Genomic DNA, 25,667 nt, shown 5'->3' on the forward strand with positions numbered 1-25,667 from the left:
ACCTTGACTCAAAACCAAACCAAACCAAAAACCAGAGTCAGGGTTTTAGTGGTATGACATTTTAGTAAGTGAGTGAGCCCTTAGGTTCATCCAGGAGCACTACACACACACACACACACACACACACACACACACACACACACACACACACACACACACGGGGCTTTTTGAGACAGGGTCTCAGCCTGTAGGTTAGGCTTGCTTGAAACTCATTAAGTAGCCTAGGCTTAGCCGGGCGGTGGTGGCGCACGCCTTTAATCCCAGCACTCGGGAGGCAGAGCCAGGCGGATCTCTGTGAGTTCGAGGCTAGCCTGGGCTACCAAGTGAGTTCTAGGAAAGGCACAAAGCTACACAGAGAAATCCTGTCTCGAAAAACAAAAACAACAACAACAAAAAAGTAGCCTAGGCTTGCTTACTTACAACTTATAATAATCCTGCTGCCAAGCCATCATGCCTGGGGATATTTTTTAGAACCAATATGTACAAAAGTATGTAGTTCCCACTATATAATCATGCACTAGTAGACAGAAGTTTAAAAACAAAGGAAAAAGGAAAAATGTGCTGTTGCTAGGAATGAAAATAAATTAAAATAATTTTGCATATGAAAATTATTAATCTAACAAAATAAATAATGAAACCCAATGCCGGTAGGGTAGTAAAAACAGAAAGGTATATTTTATCTTATTGATATAAAAATCAACGCCTTTAATCCCAGCACTCGGGAGGCAGAGCCAGGCGGATCTCTGTGAGTTCGAGGCCAGCCTGGGCTACCAAGTGAGTTCCAGGAAAGGCGCAAAGCTACACAGAGAAACCCTGTCTCGAAAAACAAAATAAATAAATAAATAAATAAATAAATAAATAAATAAATAAATAAATAAATAAATAAAAATAAAAATCAATGCTTAATTAGTTGGTTTTCCTGAGGAATAGTCTGGCAGCATGTTGCAAATGCTAGGAAGTTAATCTTATCCTTACACAAAATCCCTGTTCTGGAAATATACTCCAAAGAAACAATGAACTACACATAGGCATTTATAGAAGAATAAAATCTTTGGAAACAACTCAAACAATCAAAAATAAGTGAATAATTATTAGAATTTTTGTAATAACATGTCTATTTTAATATAAGATGCATACAGAAAAGTAACAAACACAAACAGAACACAAGTTAATATGTACACTATGAAAAGGTCCTTATGTGCACTAACATTAGAAAAGAATTCATATTAAGATTTCTGTTTAATAGTAAGTTTAATAAATTCATAAAGTGGATTGTCTTATAGTTTAAAAAAAACTGAATGTGGTAGGTGGACACCTACACTCAGCACCTGAGAAACTGTGGCAGGAAGGTCACTTGAGGCTAGAAATTTGAGGCCAGCCTGGGCACCATAATGAGATCCTGTTGATAGACTAGATAGATAGACAGACAGATAGACAGGCAGATATAGATAATAGACAGACAGACATAGAGAAAAACAAGATTAAAAAAGGAGCTGCCCATGAATTCCTATGTATCTAAAATGAAGCAGAGAACTATTTAGCTGTCATACTTAGTGAGGAAGCATCTTTTCCCTTGGTAGGAGTGAGTACAGCTGCTGTTTGATGTGTATTTAAAGCAATTTTGTTATTGTGAAACTATCACAATAATATTTTGAAGACAGGGTCTCCCTGTGTAGCATAAGCTGGCCTGAAATTTGTACCACAGTCCAGGTTGAGATTTACAATCCTTTCTTAACCTCCTGGGTGCTAACATAATTGTGGGCTTGGTCACAAGATGTTTTTTTAAGATGTTTTAAAGAGACACTCATTTGACTGATAAGATTTTTAACTGGTAATCTATATAATTTGGGAGGAGGTACTAGGTATTGAATAGGGCTTTTTTGTACATGGCAGATAAGCCCTCTACTATTGAGCTATATACTTAATAAAAAATCTAATCTTTACAAATATAACTTCTTGTGGCTTGATTTAAGATTGTATTAATTTCCCGTTGGTACTACAATGAACTATCACAAATATCATAGCTTAAAACAGTACAAGTTTAGGCCAGTGAGATGGTTTGGGGGGTAAAGGTACCTGGTGCTAAGCCTGATAACCTGAGTTGAATCCCTGGGTACAACATGGTGGAAGGAGAGAATCAATCTCTGAAGGTTGTCATCTGACCTTCATACATGCACCGTGGCATGAGTATGAATACACACACACACACACACACACACACACACACACACACTAAAATGAGTAAATAAATGTAATTTAAAAGTTTAGAAAAAAACAACACAAACCCTTATCAGTGCTAGAGATTAGTAGTCCAAAATTGGCATTACAGAGCTAAAACTCAAAACCTAAGTGTCCAGGGAGAAATCCAGTTATTGGTTCTTCCAGTTTCTACACTTCAGGATCTAGATATTTATATTCCTTTGTTCATAGCCTCACCACTTCCATCTCCTGCTTCTGTCATCAAAACTCCTACTTCTATAGTCTGATCTTCCTCTTGATTCCCTTTTAAAGAAATATGTGTGATTACATTTAGGGACCACTAGATGACTGAGATTGGAAGAATATTCTCCCACATCTCAAAATCCTTAATTATGTTTGCTAAGTCTTCTTTGACACATAAAATAGTGCTCATAGGTTTCCAGGATTATGAATGTATGTCTGAGGTGAGACATTACTCATTGTTCCACAGTCTGCCCCTTGGGCCCCAAGGATACACATTCCTTTCACATGTAAAATGCATTCATCTCATCTCAACAACTCCCAAACTCTTTAACATATAATAGCATCCGACCAAGTTCAGCATCTTCCCAATATCATCTGCCCCAAAATCCAATATACTTTAATGAGGTATGAATGAGAATCTGGGTATGGGCCATCCTGGAACAAGATTCCTTTTCATTTGTAGACCATTATAACTAGAAAATACAATTTCTGCTCCTCAAATGCAGTAGCAGGACAGGACTGGTTATAAACAATGGGCACTCTCATTATAAAAAAGAGAAAATAGAAGAAAGAGTTAGCAGTACCAAGAAATTTTGAGACCCAAGTAGGCATGTCATTATATTTCAAGGCTTAGCAGTAGTCCTCTGTAGCTTGATGGCCCCCTCTCTGAGCCAAAGTTCCACCTCAAGGCCCTTTGAGTTCATCTTTTTATTTGGAAGGTAGCATGTGCTTGCAGCTGAGCAGTTTCATCAGTCTGCTTCCCCACTGGAGAATTCTGCAAATCCAAAAGACTTCTTCAGCTTGTCCTGTGTTTGCCATCTGTCTCTTTCAGTCTAAGCTGGAGTATTTCTGCTGGTACAGGTAGAATATTCTTTATCCTAAATGCTCGGAACCTGAAGTGTTTTACATTTTAAAATGGGGATAGTCATATATACTTTCCTGGTTGAGCCATCATCATTTACCCAAAGCCTTCAAATCTGAATATAGTCCAAAGTCCTAAATTTAGAATTCAAAAATCAAAATAAGGTATAAATACAGTTGGTTCCTTCTGGGAAGAATTCATTCCTTGCCAATCTTGACTTCAAAAGGCTATGAACATTCCCCATAGCAATACAACCCCAATTTGGTGGTTTGAAGGAGAACGGCCCCCATAAGCTCATAGACCAGGGAGTAGAACTATTTGAAAGGATTAAGAGGTGTGGCCTTGTTAGAGGGAAGTGTATTACTAAAGAGGGCTTTGAGGTTTAAAAAGCCCAAGCCAGGCCCAGTGACTCTCCCTTCCTGCTGCCTGAGGATCCTGATGTAGAACTCTCAGTTACTTCTCCAGCACCATGTCTGCCTGCACGCCACCATGCTTCTTGCCATGATGATAATGGACTAAACCTGTGAAACTGTAAGCAAGTCCCAATAAAATGCTTTCCTTTGTAAGAGTTGCTGTGGTCATGGTGTCTCTTCACAGCAATAGAACAGTGATCAAGACAGAAGTTGATACCAGGGAGCAGGGTACTGCTATGACAGGCCTGATCATGCTGCTTGCTGGTACAATATACTTTGGGACTCTAGATTAGGAAAGCAGTTGAACACTTTAAGCAGAGCTTAATAGGCCAGACTATTAGCCAGTTATGGTATCACACATTGGTAGGATTTGCTGAAGGAGGTGGAGGCAGGAGGATCACAAGTTTGAGGCCAGTCTGGACTTGGCAACATGGTCTACCACTCACCAAGGCTGACCTGGCTACAACTGCTGCTGAGTGCCAGATCTAGGAACAACAGAGACCACCACTGAGCCACAGATATGGCAGGCTGACTACATTGGACCCATGCCCTCCACAGAAAGGACAACACTTTTTCCTTACTAGAGTAGTTACTTACTATGGTTATGGATTTGCCTTTCTTGCATGTATTGCTTCTGCCAAAACCACCATTCATGGACTTGTAGAATGCCTTATCCATGGTATTCCATACAGTATTGTTTCTGACCAAGGAACTTACTTCACAGCCAAAAAAGTGTGACAGTAGGCCTGCAATAATGCAACCCACTGGTCTTACCATGTTCCTACCATCCTGAAAGCAGCTGGCCTGACAGAAATATGGGAAGGCCTTTTGAAGACACAGTTACAGTGCCAATTAAGTCACAGAAACCTCAAGGGTTGGAGCAGTGCTGTAGATGATCGATTGATAAATAAAATACTGATTGGCCAGTAGCCAGGCAGAAAGTATAGGTGGGACTAGCAGAGAGGAGAATTGAGAGAACAGGAAGGCAGAGAGGAGGAGATGCCAGCCTGTTGTCCAGAAAGCAACATGTAAAGGCAGCAGGTAAAGCCATGGAACACGTGGCAACATATAGATTAACAGAAATGGGCTGAGTATAAGAGTAAGAGCTAGACAATGGTAGGCCTGAGCTAATGGCCGAGCAGTTTAAATAATATAAGTGTCTGTATGTTTATTTTATAAGTGGGCTACAGGACTGCCGGGGCTTGGTGGAACCCGGAGAGAAAAACTCTAACTACAGGAGCAGGGTTTTCTAGAAGGTGGTATATGCTTTGAATTAGCATCCAATATATGGTACTGTTTCTCCCATAGCAAGAATCCACAGGTTCATGAATCAAAGGTTAGAAAAGGGAATACTTCCACTTACTGTCACCCCTAGTGATCCACTAGGAAAGTTTTTGCTTCTTGTTCCCATGACCTTAAGTTCTGCTGGCCTAGAAGTTTTGATTCCACAGGAGGGAGGGCTCCTGCCAGGAGCCACAACAAACATTATTGATCTGGAAGCTCAGACTCCCCCTGGACACACTAGGCTTCTGATACCCTTAAACCAACAGGCTAAGAAGGAATACCAGTGTTAGGATTGGTGATTGATTCAGATTACTAAACGGACATTGGATTGCTTCTCCACAATGAAGGTAAGAAATATTCTGTCTGGAATACAGGAGATCCTTTAGGGTATCTCTTGGTGTTACCATGTCCTGCGATTAAGATGGAAACTACATCTACCTAATCCAGGCAGGATGACCAAGGGCACAGACCCTTCAGGAAAGAAGGTATGGGTGGGTCCTCCAGGAAAAGAGCCAAGACCTGCTGAGGTGCTTGTTGATGGTGGAGGAAATACAGAAAGGGTAGTAGAGGAAACTAGTTAAATACCAGCTAAAGTCATGTGACCAGTTGCATAAATGACAATTATAATTGACATGTTTCTGTCATATTTTGTTAAGAATGCATTTGTAGAGATATTTGTGTTTTCTTTCCTCAATTTCTCTATCAGGTGATGTGACAACAATTAAGAGAATGTCAATGGTTATAATATTTAAGTTTGAGATACTAAAAGGATATCCCTCAAGTAACATTGCTATCTATTCTAAATTTATAATGCATTTGCAGTTGTATGAGGGATAGTCATATTATGTTAGGCATAATTATGACCTGATTAAATACATAATGAGTGTGTGATTGTATGTAGGATAGTTATATTGTTCTAGGCATAATTGTGATCTGGTTATTGTTTTTCATTTGGAAATTAATCATGACATAAGGAAATATGATTGTGTGTCAAGTTGACAACTGGTGGACTTATGAAGGCTATTACATCCAGAATTAAGTAAAACCCCAAAAATGGATGGGCACTCCTGTGAAGAATTTTTGCTTAATCATTTGAAGCAGGAAGATTCACTTCTAATCTGCATCTTCAAGGTGGGAAAGATACACCTTTAATCCATATCTTTTGAGGTGGGATGATCCACCTTTAATCTGGACCACACCTTCTGCTGGCAGCCTATATAAAGGACATGGAAGAAGGAAGCTTGCTCTCTCTTTGCCTGCTTGCTCTTGTTCTCCATAGCAAGTTCATCCCTTCACTGGCATTAGAGCTTACTCCTTCGGGATTCTGTTGTGTACTGAAGACCACAAGAGAGACGCAGCCTTGTGACCTAAACAACTACTGGATTCTTGGACCTTCCATTCGTAGGCATCCATTGTTGGACTATCTGGACCACAGCCTGTAAGCCATTCTAATAAATTATATATATATATATATATATATATATATATATATATATATATATATTCATTCTGTAAGTTCTATCATTCTAGAAAAACCTGACTAACATACCCAGTCCTTTATTTCTATTATATGAAAGCTAGTTCTGTAAGCTGATCTGTCCCTATAATCGTATTTGGAGTCCACATCAATAATCTACAGTAACAGTCTCATCTCAAGTTCCTTAATTTAACTACACTTGCAAAATTATTTTTTCCATATAAGGTAATGTTCATAGGTACTAGAGACCAGGACCTGGATATCTGGGGGAAGGGATGGTTTCAGTCTCTTGCAAAGAAGTTTAGAAATTTTGCATATCCTTTTTATAGTAGTAAGACCAGAACTCAGGGTTTGTGCATGCTAGGCAAGTATTCTGTCATTGAGCTATAGACTCCCAGCCCCTGTATCTTTTTTAGTTAACAGTGTCACAATTTGTTTAATGTAAAAATTATGTCATTAAATTTAATGAAAGAATAAATATAACTGTTTATGAAAAGATATTAAATTAAGGAATTATGTTAATAACTAGTTCATTACATGACAAAGTATAAAAGACCTAAAACAAGTTCCTTGCTCACTACTCTACATAAAATTAGCATGTATTCAAAACAGAAATATGGGTTCTAAGAATGGGGAGAAAATGGTAGTAAATATACATTTAGAATGAGGATGTAATATTGTCTGAAAATGAGCATGTCCTCCATGCCAAAGGATGCATAAAGCACACCTAAAACTATCAAGCCTGCTCACAAAAGTGTACGTTCAGAAACTTGGATTCCAGAGACTAAATTCCTTCTTGGATCTGATGTAATAAAGCAATACCAACTAAAGAAGTAGGTGGTGGTGGTGGTGGAAAGAAACCAGCCAGTGTCACATAATACTTTGATTCTAGCAGGCTGGCCAATCTCCTTACCTAGACTGGAATAAATGTGGCTGAGAATACGAGCTGGCTGTACTCTGATGGGGTACACTTCAGCAATGGTCTCCACATCAATTCCTTTGTCCTTCAAAATGGCCTTGATTTCTTCTGTTTCAGCTAGAATGGAGACTATAGGAAAGAAAGATGAGGTCAACAGAAGGATTTAGTCCAATAGAACCTTTAAAAATATCTTTAAATTTATTTTATGTGTATGAGTATTTTGCCTGTAGTATGTCCATGTACCACATGCTACTCTGGTGCCAATGGAGGTCAGAAGAGGACATTGGATCCCCTGAAATTGGAGTTATGGACAGTTATAGGCCACCCCATGTAGATTCTGAGAAGTGAACCTGGTCCTGGTGGGTCCTATGGAAGAACAAGTGCTCTCAATTGCTGAGCTGAGCCATCTCTCCAGACCCCTAAAAATATTTTTAAGTACATAATTTCTTTTGAAAGGGGAAAGAGGAGAAAACTATTACTGAGGAATTCTGATTAATCAGGAATTATTCTCGACAGAAATATTACACAAATGGGAAAGGAAAAACATGACTAGAGTATGAGGCTTAGCTTTTTGGTTACGTACCTGTGTGTGCCTACTAAATGGCACTTCCAGTATTTATGAGATTCTATGTTGAAATGAGAAAATTTTAACCATGAGATGGCTCAGTATTTAAGAGCACTGGCTGATTTTCCAGAGGACCCAGGTTCCATTCCCAATACCCACATGGTGGCTTACTCAGTACCAGGGGATCTGATGCCATCTGAGGTATACACATTGGTGCATAGACATTCATGCAGACAAAGCACCCATATGCATTAAAATATAAATAAATAAATAAATAAATAAATAAATAAATAAATAAATAAATAAATAAATGAATCAATGAATGAATGAATGAATGAATGAATAAATAAATAAATAAATAAATAAATAAATAAGTAAATGTAGCCTGAAAGAGCTGGTGGCTAACTGGACTTGAAATGATGAGTAAATTGGTCAGGAGGGAAAAAAATGAATGAAGGGCTGGAGAGACAGCTCAGCAATTAAGAGCACTGGTGTCTCATCCAGAGGACTCAGGGTCAGTCTCCAGTACCCACATGATGGTTCACCAATTTCTTTAACTCCAGTTCCAAAAGATCTGATGCCTTCTTCTGGCCTCCACAGACACCAGGCACTCATATACCTTACAAAGACATACATGCAGGCAAAATGCCCATTCACATAATTTTTTTAAAGTAGACAGGAAATGTATAATTATTCTAGTCTGAAGGTTGGGGAGGCAGGGGCAAACCACATAGACTTCAATGTTATGGTATGAAAAATCTTATCAAGCAGTAAAAGAAATGAAAATGGAGAAGTAGAAGGAGTTAGCTCATCATGGAAGGATTGTAGCTTGAGTTTTTCTCTCAGGGTCCCGCCAAGCCCCAGCAGTCCTGCAGCCCACTTTAAAATAAACATACAGACGGGGGAGATACCAGCCTGCCGTCCAGGGAGCATCATGTAGGGGCAACAGGTAAAGCTACGGAACTCGTGGCGACATATAGATGAACAGAAATGGGCTGAGTATAAGAGTAAGAGCTAGACAATGGTAGGCCTGAGCTAATGGCCAAGCAGTTTAAGTAATATAAGCATCTGTATGTTTATTTTATAAGTGGGCTACAGGACTGCCAGGGCTTGGCGAGACCCAGAGAGAAAAACTCAAGCTACAAAGGATAGGGGCTACGTTAAGATTTGGTATATTATTGTTGGGCACTGTTTCCCAAGCTGCATTCTATAGAACTTCAGGGTTCTATAGGGAGCAATAGGGTTGTTTACAGGAGCAACTAAAGGGGAAGCATTCCTCAACCTCAAGCAACTAAATGGTTGTTTATATTTATGAAATATTTAGAGTCAAATGTCAGATGCTCAGGATACATACACAGATATAATAAGTCCTGATGGAGGGCAGAAAGGAGTTAATCTGATAGAGGTGATGGTAAAAGTAAGGGGCAAACTTACAGATTAAAGAGACAGCATGCACAAAGTTACAAAAAGTTAGCTTTTATTGCTTTGCTTCCTGTTGTACTGGGAATGAAGCCAGGCCTTCCCAGAGCAGCCAGCTACTTGTACCACTGAACTAAACATCTGAAAAGTCCTTGGTAGTAGGAATATGGATTGTAGAGGAGCAGTGATGAGAAATGAAGTAAAATACAAGGTCCACTGTTAGATCACAAAGAGGCCTTGTAAGCCGTATTAAGAGAACTGAAATAGGAAGCCCCTGCAGAGCTTCACCTTAAAAAGAATACACTGAAGTTAATAATTCAAGAATGAGTGGACATCTCTTTGTGTGGTATACAATGATTTTTAAAAACCAAAATAATGAACCAACAGACCGTCCTGGGCCTAGACAGAAACATCAGTTCAAAATTAACACTGGAATGTAAGGAGGAGATGTTGATAACTTACATTAATAGTAAGCTATTGGCACTGCCAAAAACAGTATGCATTTCAGAATGACCTGAGAAGTAAAAAAGCTAGAACTTGTTATATAAATACTGGAAATCACAGAGGAATAAATATGAATTCAAAGTGTTCACTGGTATAGCTGGGAGTACCGTGTGCCATTTAATGATACAGGCCCAGAAGAAATAGAAGGCACAGATGACATGGCAGGGGATCAAGATGATCAACTTCAGTGCATAGAAACATTCAAGTAGGGCTGTCAGTAGTCATTAGAAACAGATGAGATGGGACGAGTATATATTATAAAGAGAAGAGGCACCAGAATGTAACTCTGAGAAAATTCAGGACTAGTTAAGAAAAGCCTGGGGGAAGGGAAGTTCTTGTCTCATGGCTTATGTTTTCTTTATAGCATAAGCAGTGGGGTCATCATGTGAGAGTGAAGGAGGACTGAAGAAGGGGAGGGAATATGACCAATTATGCAGAGCAAGACAAGTGGTAGGCTATGGACAGAACTCTCAGCAATACCAATAGTTCAAGGGAAAGAGAAGAAAAGCCCAGAATAAGTAGAAAAGTTCTTAAAACAGGTTAAGGAGAGATACAAAAGCATAACATCATGGACATTGATAATGTCCAAATAGTAGATGGCATCCACACCAATGCTGAAATCTAGTTTGAGGATGTTGTGGAAATTAAGTTTCTAGAAAGATAAATGACAAGTCGAGCTAAAAGATCTGCTAATATCTTGATCATAAAATATCTACTAAGACTGACAATACCAAGGTCTCTGGAAACTATGCAAGAATATTTTCAGAGTATTTAACCAGACTACAAAGGACTAGAGAATTAATGGACTATGAAGAAATATCAATGTGAAAAGAAGCCACATATGACAGCCAGATGGAGATGAACATAATAAAGAAACTGGAGTGGGGGCATCTTAATATTTCAAGAAAGACTGTTTGTAAAGAAGACTATAGGATCAAGAAACAATAGGGGAATTTGTCTTGAATAGGAGAACACCTTTTTTTCTGAGACTAAAGAAAAGAAAGCAAGTATGGGTAAGAATGCTGGGGGTGGGGAGTGTTGGGAAACAGAAAAAACATCAGACTATTAAGATGATCAGGCATGAATTAGAAGTCCAAATATTAGATTGAAAACAAAGGGCACAGCTGAAAAAAATAGAGTATTTGTTACACTGGCTGTGAATAAAGAAAATGCTGACTAACGATAAGAACAAAACAGGAAGTTGAACTGGAGACCGTGGATGCCCAGTGCCACCACTCTGCTCATCATGTGCTTTTTTCCCCATAATATCTTTTAGTAGGTATAGGATCAGAAAGCGTAGACTATATGACTGATCTAGAACTATAATACTCTGGTGGATACAGCAAAAGTATGAGACAGTGATGACTAGAATATTTAGATGATCAAAATATTTAGATGATCTTTAGGTAGAAAAGAGCAGACTAGGAGAAATTAGAGACAAGTATAAAAGGAAGAAAAGGAAAGCTGAGATATAGTTAGCAGAACACAAGAATTATACACCTATAAGGTCCAAAAGTTTGACCCTTGGTGTGTGTGGTGGTCAGAATGAGAAATGCCCCAACAGGCCTTTTTTAAATGCTTAGTCCCTATTAGTGGAAATAGTTGGGAAGGATTAAGAGGTATGGCCTTTTTGGAGGAAATGTCTCAGTGGAAATAGTAAAAGCTCATGCCATTCCCAGTTAGTTCTCTCTCTTTCTGCCATCTAAAAGCTGATAAGGATGTTAGACCTCAGCTACTACTCCAGCTTCATGCCTGCCTGCTTGCTGCCATGCTTCCCACCATGATGCTCATGGAATCAAACCTTCTGGAAGGGCATGGTGTTTTGTCATAGCAATAGAAAAGTAACTAAGACAGGTACCTAACATAGAGGTACAGAGAAAGGGTACTTTAGTCATGGATATCCAAAAATTTTAAGGCTAAAAATAGTAGATGGCATCCACACCAATGCTGAAATCTAGTTTGATGACAAAATTTGAGGAGGATGAAGAAAGCTGTGAGTTGAGCCTCAAATTCATATTTTATGAATTAGAACAAACAGAATATCAATATAGCAATAAGGTTTAAACCTCAGAGGAAAACATACCTTCTCATGGGGGATGAAGAGTAATAGTCTTTATAAAACATTTGCTAGAGACACTGAGAAGCAAAGACCACCTACATGATCACACGGAGTGTCAAGTACAAGAAGCTTTAGAAAACAGGATGATTTTCCATACAGAATCAACCTGAAAGTCAAATGAATAGGAAGGAATATCTTAAACAAGTTTTACAGCAGGACTTAACAACCAACAAATTGAAGAGGGATGTTGGAGAGTGAAAATTCACATCAAGATGTCTACTCTCAAAAACAAGGACAATGATAATATTATTCAAAGAAACAAGGAAGGCAAAAATATCAACACTTTCTGGGAGAGGTAAAAGGATGGGATGATGACAAAAGAGACCATCTTTGAGTTCATCATATAAAGATCATTTATAGATATCAAGACTAGAATTTTTTTCTTTGAGACAGGGTCTCTGTGGTAGTTTGAATCAAAATGGTCCCCACAGGCTCACAGGGCATGGCATTATTTGAAAGGATTAGGATGTGTGGACTTGTTGGACTAAGTGTGACCTTGTTGGAGGAAGTGTGTCACTGGGGCTGAGCTTTAAGGTTTCAGAAGCTCAAGCCAGACCCAGTGTCTCACTCTCTTGTCCTGCTGCCTGCTGATCCAGATGTAGAACTCTCAGCTACCTCCCCAGTACCATGTCTACCCATGTGCTGCCATGCTTCCCACCATGATAATGGACGAAACCTCTGAAGTGTAATTCAATTAAATGTTTTCCTTTACAAGGGTTGCTGTGGTCATGGTGTCTCTTCACAGCAATGGAAACCTTAAATAAGACAGTTTGAGTATGTATCCTTGGCTGTCCTGGAACTCCTGATATGGAAAAAGCTAGTATTGAACTTACAGTGATCTGCTTACCTCTGGCTCCCAAGTGCTGAGATTAAACACTTGTACTATTGCTGTGGGATGTCATTCTGTATGCTGTGAATGTGTAAAGCTCGGATTGGTTGATAAATAAAAAGCTAATTGGCCAGTAGCCAGGCAGGAAGTATAGTATAGTATAGCCTGCTGTCCAAGGAGCAGCATGTAATGGCACACAGGTAAAGCCACAGAACATGTGGTGACATATAGATTAACAATAATGGGCTAAGTTTAAGTGTAAGAGCTAGTCAGTAGCTAATGGCCAAGCAGTTTTAATTAATATAAGCCTCCGTGTGTTTACTTGGGTCTGAGTGGCTATGGATTGGGTGAGACACAGAAAAACTTCAGTTACATACTACCACATACATGCACTCTAACATTAATAATGTTTAGTGTATTCAGCTCAGTGTTTTACATAATGTAGATACTCTCACATTTAAGTTGATTCTTGGGGGGAAAATTTTAGACATACTCCCTAGTGAGATAATGGTCAGAAGCAAATGTATTATGAGGGATGAAGCCTAAAAGCCTAATGCAGGGAAAATATAAATGCATAGGAGGCTATGAGAATAAAGGAATACTAGCAGGAAAAACATAAAAAATGTGGTTTAAAAGAAAGTAACAGTAACCAGGGAAATAAAATGTCATGAAATTTTAAAGAAAAGAGTTTCCAGAAATAAGGTATATCAAATAGTATTTTATAATCCTCTGAGATCGTCTTTCATTGATTTGTTTATTATTAACAGTAATTTTGAAACAAAACTGAATCAAATTTATTATGAACTTTTAAAGCCTAACACAAAGCCCCCAAATCTCTTCCCCTAATCAGGCCTTTAATATAACATTTCTATTGCTGGAAGTAATACATACCTTGAACCACGACATCTGGCTTTGGCACAGTAGAAAACCTACGATTCAGGGGATCAATTTCTCCAGGAGCTAAAAATCCCTGAAGAAAACACACAAAAACAAAATTACTAAAGCCTCAACAATAAAGCTAGGAGAGATGGCTATGGAGAGATGGCTATGGAGAGATGGCTATGGAGAGATGGCTCAGAAGTTAAATGGAAAGGGGAAAGGAGGTCAATACAAAGGGAGAAGAATGGCAAAGGGATAAATAATACTAAGGATGTTTAAAAAGCCACAGGGAAACATTTTTTGTTTACTTAAACATACATATAGTGTGTGTGTGTGTGAGAGAGAGAGAGCACATATATATTACATATACACACATATATATGTATGTATATACATATACATGTGTATGTATGTGTGTATATATATATATGTATATGTATATGTAAACTATTGCCATCTCCCTTGGTTGCCTCATAGAACTTGAAGGTAAGACCCAATAGCTGAATACACCATATATTAAGACACAAAACTTGAAGGAACTGAGCTGGAACTGACCCGAAAGCTTCCTACCTGATGATTAGATTTCTAAATGACCCGAAGTGCTATGCTAGCTGCCAAGGGAGAAAAGCAGCCAATAGTCCTGACTAGCTGTAAAACCTATGAACCACAATGACCAGCATGGTGAGATAGCCCAAGGGTCCCATAATGCTACTTATCTCATGAAGGCAAACAATAGATGTCTAATTGGACTTAAGGCTAGCTCAATATGAAGGAACGCATGCCTGATACTGGAAACCTAGCCAATTACCCTTGGCTGTTAAGGTCATGAAACTTAGAGGACAACCTATTACTACCACTTTCCTGAACCAGTATAATTTCTAACTGAATTCTAAATACCCATCCTTATATTCGCAGGTATGTATAGCTCTCACCCCTCGTCAAAAAAGCTTCTTTTTGCAGCAGAGACCAATAAAGAACCCCACAAGTGGTTAAAATACAGAGAACAATGGCTTGGAGGTACCCAACCCCTATCGACACATCTGTAATACCCCTACACCTAAGGCTCAGGAGACATAATACAAGAGTGAGTGGAAAGATTTTAAGAGCCAGAGAACCAGAACATCTGCTGTGATGTATTGTACTTTCTATATAGACAGGGAAGCTTCACCCATGAAATTTTTAAAAATATGGTCACCTATACAAGACCAGCACAATGATACTATCAGTAGACATACCAACATGAATGGGGAAAATCTCAGAAGACCTAGACGAAGAGCTACAGCCAAGCAATGGCTGCTGAGATGGGGAGAATCAATCTTCTCCAGGAATGAGACCCTGACAGGTTTCCAAAGCCCAAGTGGTCAGTCCTAAATAAATACACGCACAAACAACACTAAATGGACCAGGCAGGCTGTGTGTGTGGAAGGGAGCAAGAGGTGAAAATAATACAAATACAACACTCATGCATGAAATTCTTAGAATACGTAAAACTAAAAACTGGTAATAAACATTGTTTGCTTATTTGCCCATGTGTTTGCTGTGCTTTTTGACTAGCAGAAATCTTTTTACTTAGTTTCCATATGTTGTGAAATAAGATGAACTCACCCACTTTTTTCTTTAATAATACTGATTCCTTCCTGGTTTTGTCCAATCTAATTTATTGTTGGCTAAGAAGGCTGCTGGGCAAGGATTGTTTTAAAGCATTATACTCATTGGTGCTAGCTCCAAGCTCACGTCAATTATAGATTATCCAACAACCATGGCCACAGAAAACAAAACCAAGACTACAGCTGCAGAAAATAAAGGACCATGTAAACGGGAAAATCTTACTCAGAAATGCCAGCTAAGTTCAAACCAGGTTTTCCAGGAACCTGGGTCTATCATATCAAAACAACCATGCTGGGTGTGATGGCACACACCTGTAATCCCAGAACTCAGGAAACAAACACAGAAGGATCACTGCAAGTTCAAGGCCAGCTTGGTCTATGTGGAAAGTTCAAGCCCAGCTACTGCTACATAGCAAGACCTTGTCTTTAAAAAAACAAAAACAAAAACAAAAAAAAAAAAACTGGCCGGGCGGTGGTGGTGCACGCCTTTAATCCCAGCACTCGGGAGGCAGAGCCAGGCGGATCTCTGTGAGTTCAAGGCCAGCCTGGTCTCCAAAGCGAGTTCCAGGAAAGGCACAAAGCTACACAGAGAAACCCTGTCTCAAAAAAAAAAAAACCAAAAAACAAAAAAACCCCTACAGTGTGGGAAATAGGTTTTTCAGGAAGTACTAGAAAACTTTTTAGAAGAAATATCATTCTATATAGGCTCAAAATATCTGCCCCCCAAAGAAACTGGATACAAAATTGTGCCTCATTAAGAGCCATCTTAATAGAATTTGGTATAAAGAACATTTAGAAAACTCCTTACCAAGAAGTTAAAAAAAAAGAAAGAAAAAAAAAGAAATCTTAATTAATCAAACAGAAAGACCACACAGTTATTATCAAGCACTAGTCAAAGTGTTCAATGTAATCAGTTAATTCAGTTAAGGAATGAAAACTTATGTTGCTTAGAAAGGTTGGCATTTAATCCGTCACCAATAATCACTAAACATAACTGCATTCATCAGTTACCAGGGAGGCACCGAGGGGAGTTTTGAAAGTGAAAGATCCACAGCTTGATTCTTGAACAGCACCAAGTACAATGCCAAAATAGGGAACCGTGGGCAGTGGGTGGACATGGTTGCCAGGGAGCAAGAGATTTTTGTCAAGCACTGGCCACAATCCCCATGTTGAAGACCCTGAGGCAAAGCTATAATTAAGTCAAAGTCCAAAAGGAAGACATCCTTTGAATTTAGTGAGTTCACTGCAAATCTGATCATTATGGTGGCCAAGGCAAATAAATAAATGAGTTAAAAGGCGGGATACCTTTGAAGTCTTCCCTTACCTCTGCCATCAAGCTTCCTAAAATGTATAGAGACTGACCCCACATGTGAGGCAATTTTCCCATAGGGACTCGATCCACAGTGTGAGGATTTTGATACTCTTCATCAACCTAAATGAAGAGATGAGGTCAAATGAGAGGCAATAATAGAAAGCTTAAGATACTAGATGATAAAAGACAGTCTGGATTATGATTCAGAGTTTCTAGGCAATGGATTGAAAAGCTAAATAGGGCAGTGCTCAAGCTGTAGTGTGTGACCAAATCACGCAAGGACCTTATGAAAACGTAGACTGAATAAGTGTGTCGTGGTGGATAAAACCTATTCCTAATTAATTCTCAGGTGACACTGCTCATGCCACTAGGAACTTCTCCAAATCCCCACCAGAAGGTAAAACTGTATCTCTATCATGTCTAATTCTCCTTCACAACGGCAAACAAAGACAACGCCTGCTTCATTGTTCCAAACCTGATCTACTCCAGCAATCCCAGATTACTGGCTGCAGAGGATACCAAGTCCTCAGAGCTGGCACAGGATGTCACTCTGGTTCCACCTACTGATCTGTAGATCATTCTCAGAATTGAGATTTGCTTTCATTCATATCTCATTGTACCATAGTACCATAACTGAGACTGCTTTAACTTATTTCAGGAGGAATAAAATCCTAATCCAAAAACCGAATTTTTAGAATATTAGCATCACAAGATACAAAGTCACAAAACTATTTGACTCACATAACTACTGACTCAGTATCACAGAAATGTGGTTCCTCTCCTGTCAATGGCCCCGCACGATCCCACTCACCCTGTCAGGAGGCACACTGTACAGCTCTGGAAGAAGTGGGATTCCATTTTTGCCCTTGATGAGGACTGCATCAAGGGCCTCTCTATATTCTTGAACCTGCAGGAAAAAGAAAAGTTGAAAACCAAAATTGTAGAGACTTCCTGTGGGAACATAGCAGAAGGACACAGCCAAAGAAAGCACTTCTTCAAAGGAGCTTATTTAACCAAGGGAAAGGCAGAGGAAAGGGGGGATGGTGCTGTGTCAATCTGACACAAACTAGAACCATCTGAGAGGAGGGAACCTCAATTGAGAAAATGCTTCCATAAGAACCGACTTCAGGTAAGCTTGTAGGGCATTTTCTTAATTAGTGATTGATAGGAAAAAGCCCAGCCCATTGTGGGTGGAGCCAACCATGGGCAATCCACATGGAGCAAGCCAGTAAGCAGCATGCCTCCATGGTCTCTGCACCAGCTCCTGCCCCCTGCCCTGTTTGAGTTCCTGCCTTGGCTTCCCTCAATGGAGGTGATTCAGGATATGTAAGTCAACTAAACCCTTTTCTCCCCAAGTTGCCTTTTGGTCATGTTGTTTTGTCACAGCAGTAGAAACCCTAAGGCAGGTACTTATTACATGTTTGTTATAGGTCAAATATCACACAACTTTCTATATACTTTAATGCATTTAATTTTAGTTGTCATCCTAGTAGGTATGTGTAATTGAAGTCCTTTAGCATGGGGGTTAGGTTTAAATCACTTAGTTTACTAAGCACATACCTGGTTTAGTATAGTTTAGTCTGACTCAGTCTGCCTCCAAGGGCCTAAGTGATCTGCTATGTATTACCTTAAGTATACCTTCTTGACCTGGCTTTTTCTTTTTTAACGTTTATTTTTAAGAGGCTATCAACTTGAGAGTGTGTGAGGGGTGAGGTTTGAGATAAGGAAGCTGGGAGGGTCTGGCGGGAGGACAGGAAGGGGAAACATGATACAATTCTATTTCAATTAAAATATATATTTGAAAAATGATTTTTTTCATAACAGGGTCTCACTATGTAGCTCTGGCTGCCCTGGAACTCACTATGTTAACCAGGCTGGGCTCAAACTCACAGAGATCATCTGCTTCTGCCTCCCAAGTGCTGGGATTAAAGGCATGTGCCACTACGCCTGTCAAAAATGTTTTATTTTAAAAATTACATGTATGCATATGTGTCTGTGTGGGGGCATATGATCATGTGTGCTGGCACCCTCGGAAGCCAGATGTGTCAGATCGCCTGAAGTTGGAGTTGTAACTCCCATAAGTGGTTGTGAGCCATATGACCAGGGTGTAGAGAACCAAACTTGGGTCTTCTGGAAGAGCATTATGTGCTCTTCATCACTGAGCCATCTCTCTAGCCCTTGTCTTGGCTTTTATTTATTTTTTAGTTTTACTTTTATTTATGTGTATATACACCTATCTCTCTCTCTCTCTCTCTCTCTCTCTCTCTCTCTCTCTCTCTCTCTCTGTGTGTGTGTGTGTGTGTGTGTGTGTGTGTGTGTGTGTGTGAGTGTGCATGTACCTGCAGAGGTCAGAAGAGGGCCTAGAACCCCTGGAACTGGAGTTACATGTGGTTGGGGGCTGTCTGATATGGGTGCTGAGATCTGAACTTTGGTCTTCTGCAAAAGTAGCAAATGTTTTTGACCACTGAGAAATCTCTTCAGCCCCCTGACTAGGCTTTTAAAACTACATTTTTATTAACTGCCTTTAGTTAACATATAAAATGGATTTTTATGACATTTTCGTACATGTCTATCATTATACTTTTCTCATATACATCTTCCCATTACCCTTGCCATCTCTCCTCTCTAGATTTGGTCAGGTTTATGTTATTAACAATTTGACGAAACATAGTAATTCATAAACTATAAAAAGGACAAGAGTCAGGATGCAGCTCAGTGGGCCTAGCATATACAAAGCCTTAGGCTCATAAGAAGCAAAAAAAACAAAACAAAACAAAACAAAAACAAAAAAAACCCCATAATTTATAGTTCTTTAACACAATAGCTTCATTCCAGCTGCTTCATGGTATAATATTAGGATACTGGTAAAATCACAAATTTGTTCAAATGTGTTTAATAGATTAGGGTACAATTTGAGTATTCTGGAGGGGTACCTGCAGGCTTTACAGCATGTAGGGGAAAATGATCAGGGTGAGATAAGAATGAAACTCAGATCAGCTGGATTTTGGTAACTGATGCTGGGCCGGACATCTAGAGTTGACCCAGACCATTTTACTTTAGCACAATGTTGGAAACAACTATTCAGATAACAATGAACTCGGCCCCATGAGTATAACAAAGCCTAAGACATATCTACATTGAAGCCCTTTACAAAGTACACACAGCTTCATCTGTAAGATGGGTTCTTGTTGACTTAGAAACAATGCTCAAGAATGGGTTTAAGGAGAATGACTCAGATAAACATAATGCCTGGCCCTAAGAAAACACAGAAGTCATTTAGGCTGTTGTAAAGTTCAAGTGACATCTCTCACAGGATGAGATTTATGGCTTAGAGGTAATGCTCAGGGTGTTATGGGAAAGGGTCTGGGATAAACATAATATTCTGGGTGACCTGGGCAGAGCCTGCCTCAACAGGTAGCAAACGATTATCAGGTTGTAAACTGTATTTCCCCCTGAATTCTGGGAGAAGAGCCAAATATCTCCCAACTTTGGAGAGATCCGCTGTGTGTTTAACTTTTCCTGGCTTCTCCAGTGCTTATCTGTGTGTACAAGGACCTTTTTGCCCTCTACAGAGCATAACATGAATTTCATGTTTGCTTATGTGCAATTTCTTCCTGAGAACCTAACTGTGTTGAACTAAGCTGTCTGAAACTGCACAGACATGCACATACCTAACAAGGCCAAGGAACCACACCAGTTCACATCTGTTGTAGTGTTCCATCAACTGTATAACACCTTTCTTTAAGCACATCCTAACTTAGCAGCTCCCTGACAGATGCCCCGGTTGCAAACTGTGTGCCTTCCTCTCTCTTTAACTGCCCCATTCCTCTCAGCCCATTTTAATGTTTCCTCTCTATTTCGTAGTTTTAGTCTCCAATTTCTATCATTTATCTTATTTCTCTTTTGTTTTCTTCCTCTTACATACAGGCTAGCAGGCAGAGGTACCAGCCAGGTGAATTGGCAAGAAGAAGGTCAAACACCTCTACAAGCAAACTTCAGGCCCTTTTCAAGGTTTACCTATCAGACCTATTGTAGTACTTACATATTTGACCATTTAGCATGTAGGAAACTGCACCACTGTTTTTTTTCGCTAGGTTCCTATCATTTTGTTATGTACAAACATGCATTTACTTATTATTGAGATAGGGTCTTACTATAGAGTCTCAGCTGGCCTAGAACTCTATGTAGAGCAGGCTACCCTCAAACTCACAGAAATCCTCCTGCCTCTTTCTCCCCAGTTCTCAGATTAAAGGTGTGCAGCACTATACTAAGCCATACAAACATTTTTAGTACTGTGCTCCTCACCCCATTTTTCCATTTTTGTAGTTTTTAATTTTTTTGAACATGCATTTCATGGTGATATTTTTTAAAGGATGTTGTCTCATTATAGTGGAACTAACTGAATTTTGAATTTATAGTATATATTTATTGTCAACTCTCAAAGAAATTTGGGAGTATATTTTTGAAAGATTCATTTTTTATTTAATGTATTATGAGTATTTCACCTGCATATATGTATATGAACAACTTGGGTACCTGCTACTCATAGGGGTTAGAAGGAAGGTTTGGATCCTCTGGAACTGGAGTTACAGATGTTTATGAGCGACCATGTGGGTGCTGGGTATTGAGCCCACATCCTCTGGACAAGCAACAAGTGCTGTTAAACACAGAACCACCTCTCTATTACCTAAGGATACCTTTTAAAAAATATTATTTGAGATGGTCCTGTTCTGTAACCTAGACTGGCCTCAAACTCATGATCTGCCTGCTCTAGCCTCTGAGTTCTGGGATTACAAACATGCGCCACTACAGTAAAAATTACTTTTAGTATATAAATTTGTGGGGTACAGTGTGAAACTTCAACTCATGTATATAGTATGTAATGATGAAACTGAGGTAATTAATATTTCAACATCCTTACTTGATAATCTTCCTTAATGAAAAGAAAAAAAATCTCACCTACAGAGACACTGAAACTGAAGAAGTCAATGACAACACTTGGATGGTCAGGATTAAAGAAAAAAGAAAACAATCTGAGTTTCCCCATTTTTTTTTGGTTTTTCGAGACAGGGTTTCTCTGTGTATCTTTGGCGCCTTTCCTGGAACTCACTCTGTAGACCAGGCTGGCCTCGAACTCACAGAGATCCACCTTGTCTCTGCCTCCCGAGTGCTGGGATTAAAGGCATGCACCACCACTGCCCAGGTAGAGTTTCCCAATTCTTAATTCACTATTATCAGCTACGAGTCTCTAGGAGACAACTCTTGTCTCTTCCCTAGTAGGAAGACGCCCATTTGGGCAATCAAAACAGATATAGCCATTAACTCAAAGAGGAAGACACAACAAAAGCAGCTTGCTGAGAGTGCTTCTCCCAGGTCATTACCTGTTCTATGTTTCCACTGAAGACCCCATCAAGAATAAAGTATGTCCAGAACAATGGCCATTCGCACTCAATGTTTTCAAACAGCTTCAGCTCAGCTGGTTCATAGTACAGACGATTGGGATCCTAGACAAAAATATAACAGACAAAGTCTGTCCTGTTACTCAGAGATTGGATGTATATTCTTCGTTTCGAGGTATTACAACAGGAGTTTTACTACAGACTATTTGTTTCAAAGATGGCACCAGAGAAGGCAGTAAGCACATATTTATACTCCCTCTCTTAGCAAGTGCTCTATCAAGAAACTGCCAACGACTAGTCTTGGGATAATAAGGCACCACAGGAGATATATGAAAATGTGTTACTTTTCTTGTTGCCATGATAATCTGACAAAATCAACTTAAATGAAGCAAGAGTTTACTTTGGCTCACAGTTCAAGGGTTCAATCCATCATGGAAGGACAGATAAGGTGGCAGAAGCTTAAGCAGCTGACCACAACTGCTTCTACAGTCAAGAAGAGAGCAATAAATGCTGGAATGCAGTTAGCTGTTTCTTTCTATGCAGCCCAGGCCCCAAACCCAATACGGCCACTCACTTTTAGGATAGATCTTCCTACTTCAATTAACCTAATAATACCCTCACAGGCATACCCAGAGGCTTGTCTCCTTGATCCTGTCAAGTTGACAATATTAACTACCAGTGTAGGATTGGTTTGTAATCAACCTGAGAGAAGTAACACTAGTCACAGATGGGGTTTGTGGGAAAGTACTACATAAAATGAGTGACCTGCACAAGAATGGAATACTGGTAAGTCTTCAGAATGAGGTGAGCCAAAGACAGACAAGAATCATGAGTGGAATACTGTGGAAATCAACAGAGGGAAAAAGTCAAGAAAATGTAGAAGTGAGTCAATGAAATGCTAGAGAAGTCATGGGGAGTAAGAATTGGGAGAAGAGTACAGGACTGTTCTTTTAGGAACTTATGTTTCAGAGTGTGGTAGTGTGGAAATCAAAGTAGGGAGAAATTCAAGAAAGGGCAAAGGTCAAATTCAGGGCTGAGGAAGAAAGCAGAAGTGAGGAAGAAGACCACAAGGTTTTATACTTAATTTAAAAGAACGTAGTGCCTCTCTTGTGTATGGGGCTGGGATTGGAACTCAGGACCTTGAGCATGCTAGGCAAACACTCATAACAGTTCTTGAAAAGCTCACCCAACGCCATATCTATATATCTATATAGCATATCTATATCTATTCAAGGAGAACTTTTGACTAGTAGAATAAAAGGAACTTAAATTTTCACGAACAAGTTCTGTTGATAACTAACCAAATACAAACTACAAATCTTGGAAGGGGCTGCTACAGTTTAGGTTTGGTGTTCTCAAGGCTTGATGTGCTGAAATTCATGCATTTTGTGAGGTATTCGAGGGTAGAAGTGTAATTAAACCTCAGTCCATAGAGGTGGAGCCTGCAGGACAGATCAGGATTTAATAAGGCCGTTAGGGCAGAGACTGAATCTCTGGCTTTGTTGAAAGGAAAGAGACCAGAAGAGACTGAGGCACATAGTGTTCCCTGTCTCTTGCCATGAGGTACTTTACACCACGCCTTGGGACTCTGTCAGCAAGAAGGACATCACCGGATGTGGACCTCTTGATTTTGTACCTACAGAACTGTGAGGCCATTTTACAACTTAGTCTGTGGTACTGTGTCACTGACAACAGAAAATGGACTATGGCAGGCAGTCAGAAAGATGTACTGCTGGGAAGTGCCTTTCCTTTTGTACTGATTAAATATTGGGGGGCACATTTGGAGATTATGCAAAGACTGTTTGTATTTTAAAACTTCTGTCCACAGACTTTAGCATCCATCAGTAGTTCCTTCCTTAAACTAACCAACTAAAAGAAAAGACGAGACTACATTTCCTTTATTAGATTTACTCTTTGACAGTTTATTGATAGTTTATCTACCACCAATGTCAGAACTTGGCAGCAAAACCGAACAAATATAGCAAGCGTCACTATTATTCCTTTTAATGATCTGCAAAAATTCTATCAGTGAGGTTAACTGTTATCTCTGAATGAGGCTACAAAGAACAGAGACAATTCTGTCCTATTTCCCTGTGGTGAAAAGAAACCTACCTCTTTAGGAGTTTTATATCCATCTCGTAGAAAACGACAGCAACCATAGCGACCCTGGGGACACAGAGAAAAAGGCCCTGAAGCTTGTACATCTGTATGATTCTATAAGCAGAAACATATCCTCAAACACCTCCATGTATCAATCTCTCACCAACACAGACACAGTACCCAAAAACAGCTCAGCAGCAGCAGCAGCAGCAATGTCCTTTCAAGCAAAAAGTATGTTATCAGTTCTTCCCCAAAGCAGCATGCCAAGTGTACTACAAGCTAATTACTAATCTGTGCAGTCCTTCCCATAGTACACACAGCTCCTAAGAGACCACAGCTTATTTTTTTTAAAATATGTGTAAAATTTTTTGAGATTATTTTAGACTTACAAAACTTACAAACACTACATAGTCTCATTTATCAAATCTCATCTCCTTATATTAACTTATGTAACTACAGAACACACATCAGAAGTAAAAAGCTAATTTCGATATACTAATACTAATTGAGTTATAAAACCTGTTTAGATGACACTGGGTTTTCTTTCTACCATTGTCCTTTTTCAGTCTATTCCAGGATCCAGGATGGCTCAGTGGTAAAGTGTTTCCTGTGCAATCATAAGGACCCAAGCTGTGATCTCCAGCACCCAGGGTTTGAAAAAGCTAGAGGTAGTGGCAGTTCCTGTAACCGCAGTGCTGGAAAGACAGGAATAGGAGGGTTCTTGGGGCTCACTGGCCAGGCTAGCTCAATCAGTGAGTTCCTGGTTCAGTGAGAGACTATCTCAAAAATTAAGCTATTGAGGGAGAGACTGGCACCAACTTCTGGCCTCTACAGTATACACATACGTGAACACATATACACATATACATTCAAAAAAGAATTCCACGTTATAGTTAGTTGTCACAGCTCCCTCATCTTCCCTAATCTATGACAGTTCCACATTCTTTCCTTGCTTTACCCAACTTCACACTTTGGAAAGTGTTCATCAGTTAGTTGTTAAATTGTCTTTCAAATTAGTTTTGTCTGGTTTTTACATGAGACTGAAGGTACATATTATTGAGAAGATCATCACAATGGTGATGTGTCCTTCTCAGTATACTGTTTGAGGGGGGGCACTAGTCCTATTACTGGTGATATTAAACTTAATCATTTCCTTAATTAGTATCTCCTAGAATTCTTCACTATAACTTTCCCTCTTGTAACTATATTTATTGTTACCTATATAGACTCGTAGATAACTTCATTTCTTCTTTGAGTTATAGGACAATGCTATGATAATTACTTTTTTGTTCAAATAGTTCTTACTCTGTGCATTAGGAATCCTTTCTGGTTGGTTTCTGTGGCCTCATGAAATTAAATATCCTTTTTGTTTGATGTTTAATGATAAAAATCATTATGAATTTTATTTTACATTTAACTGTTTATTAAAAATGACAAAACTGGCCAGGCAGTGGTGGCGCACGCCTTTAATCCCAGCACTCGGGAGGCAGAGCCAGGCAGATCTCTGTGAGTTCGAGGCCAACCTGGGCTACCAAGT

General features: G+C 39.4%; 1 protein-coding gene across 2 annotated transcripts in view; it reads right to left on the minus strand.

The window, feature by feature from the left end:
- Phka1 (phosphorylase kinase regulatory subunit alpha 1) overlaps positions 1–25,667 on the minus strand; it is a 129,331-nt gene that overhangs the window by 68,134 nt on the left and 35,530 nt on the right. For both annotated transcript variants that reach the window (XM_059250570.1, XM_059250569.1), the window contains exons 9-14: positions 24,143–24,196; positions 22,013–22,135; positions 17,443–17,538; positions 16,644–16,751; positions 13,725–13,803; positions 7,392–7,526 (exon numbers count right to left, since the gene is read on the minus strand). In XM_059250570.1, coding sequence (XP_059106553.1) covers positions 7,392–7,526; positions 13,725–13,803; positions 16,644–16,751; positions 17,443–17,538; positions 22,013–22,135; positions 24,143–24,196 — 595 coding nt within the window. The remainder of the gene's footprint in view (positions 1–7,391; positions 7,527–13,724; positions 13,804–16,643; positions 16,752–17,442; positions 17,539–22,012; positions 22,136–24,142; positions 24,197–25,667) is intronic.

The sequence above is a fragment of the Peromyscus eremicus genome, chromosome X, assembly GCF_949786415.1.
Source record: "Peromyscus eremicus chromosome X, PerEre_H2_v1, whole genome shotgun sequence".
NCBI lineage: Eukaryota > Metazoa > Chordata > Mammalia > Rodentia > Cricetidae > Peromyscus > Peromyscus eremicus.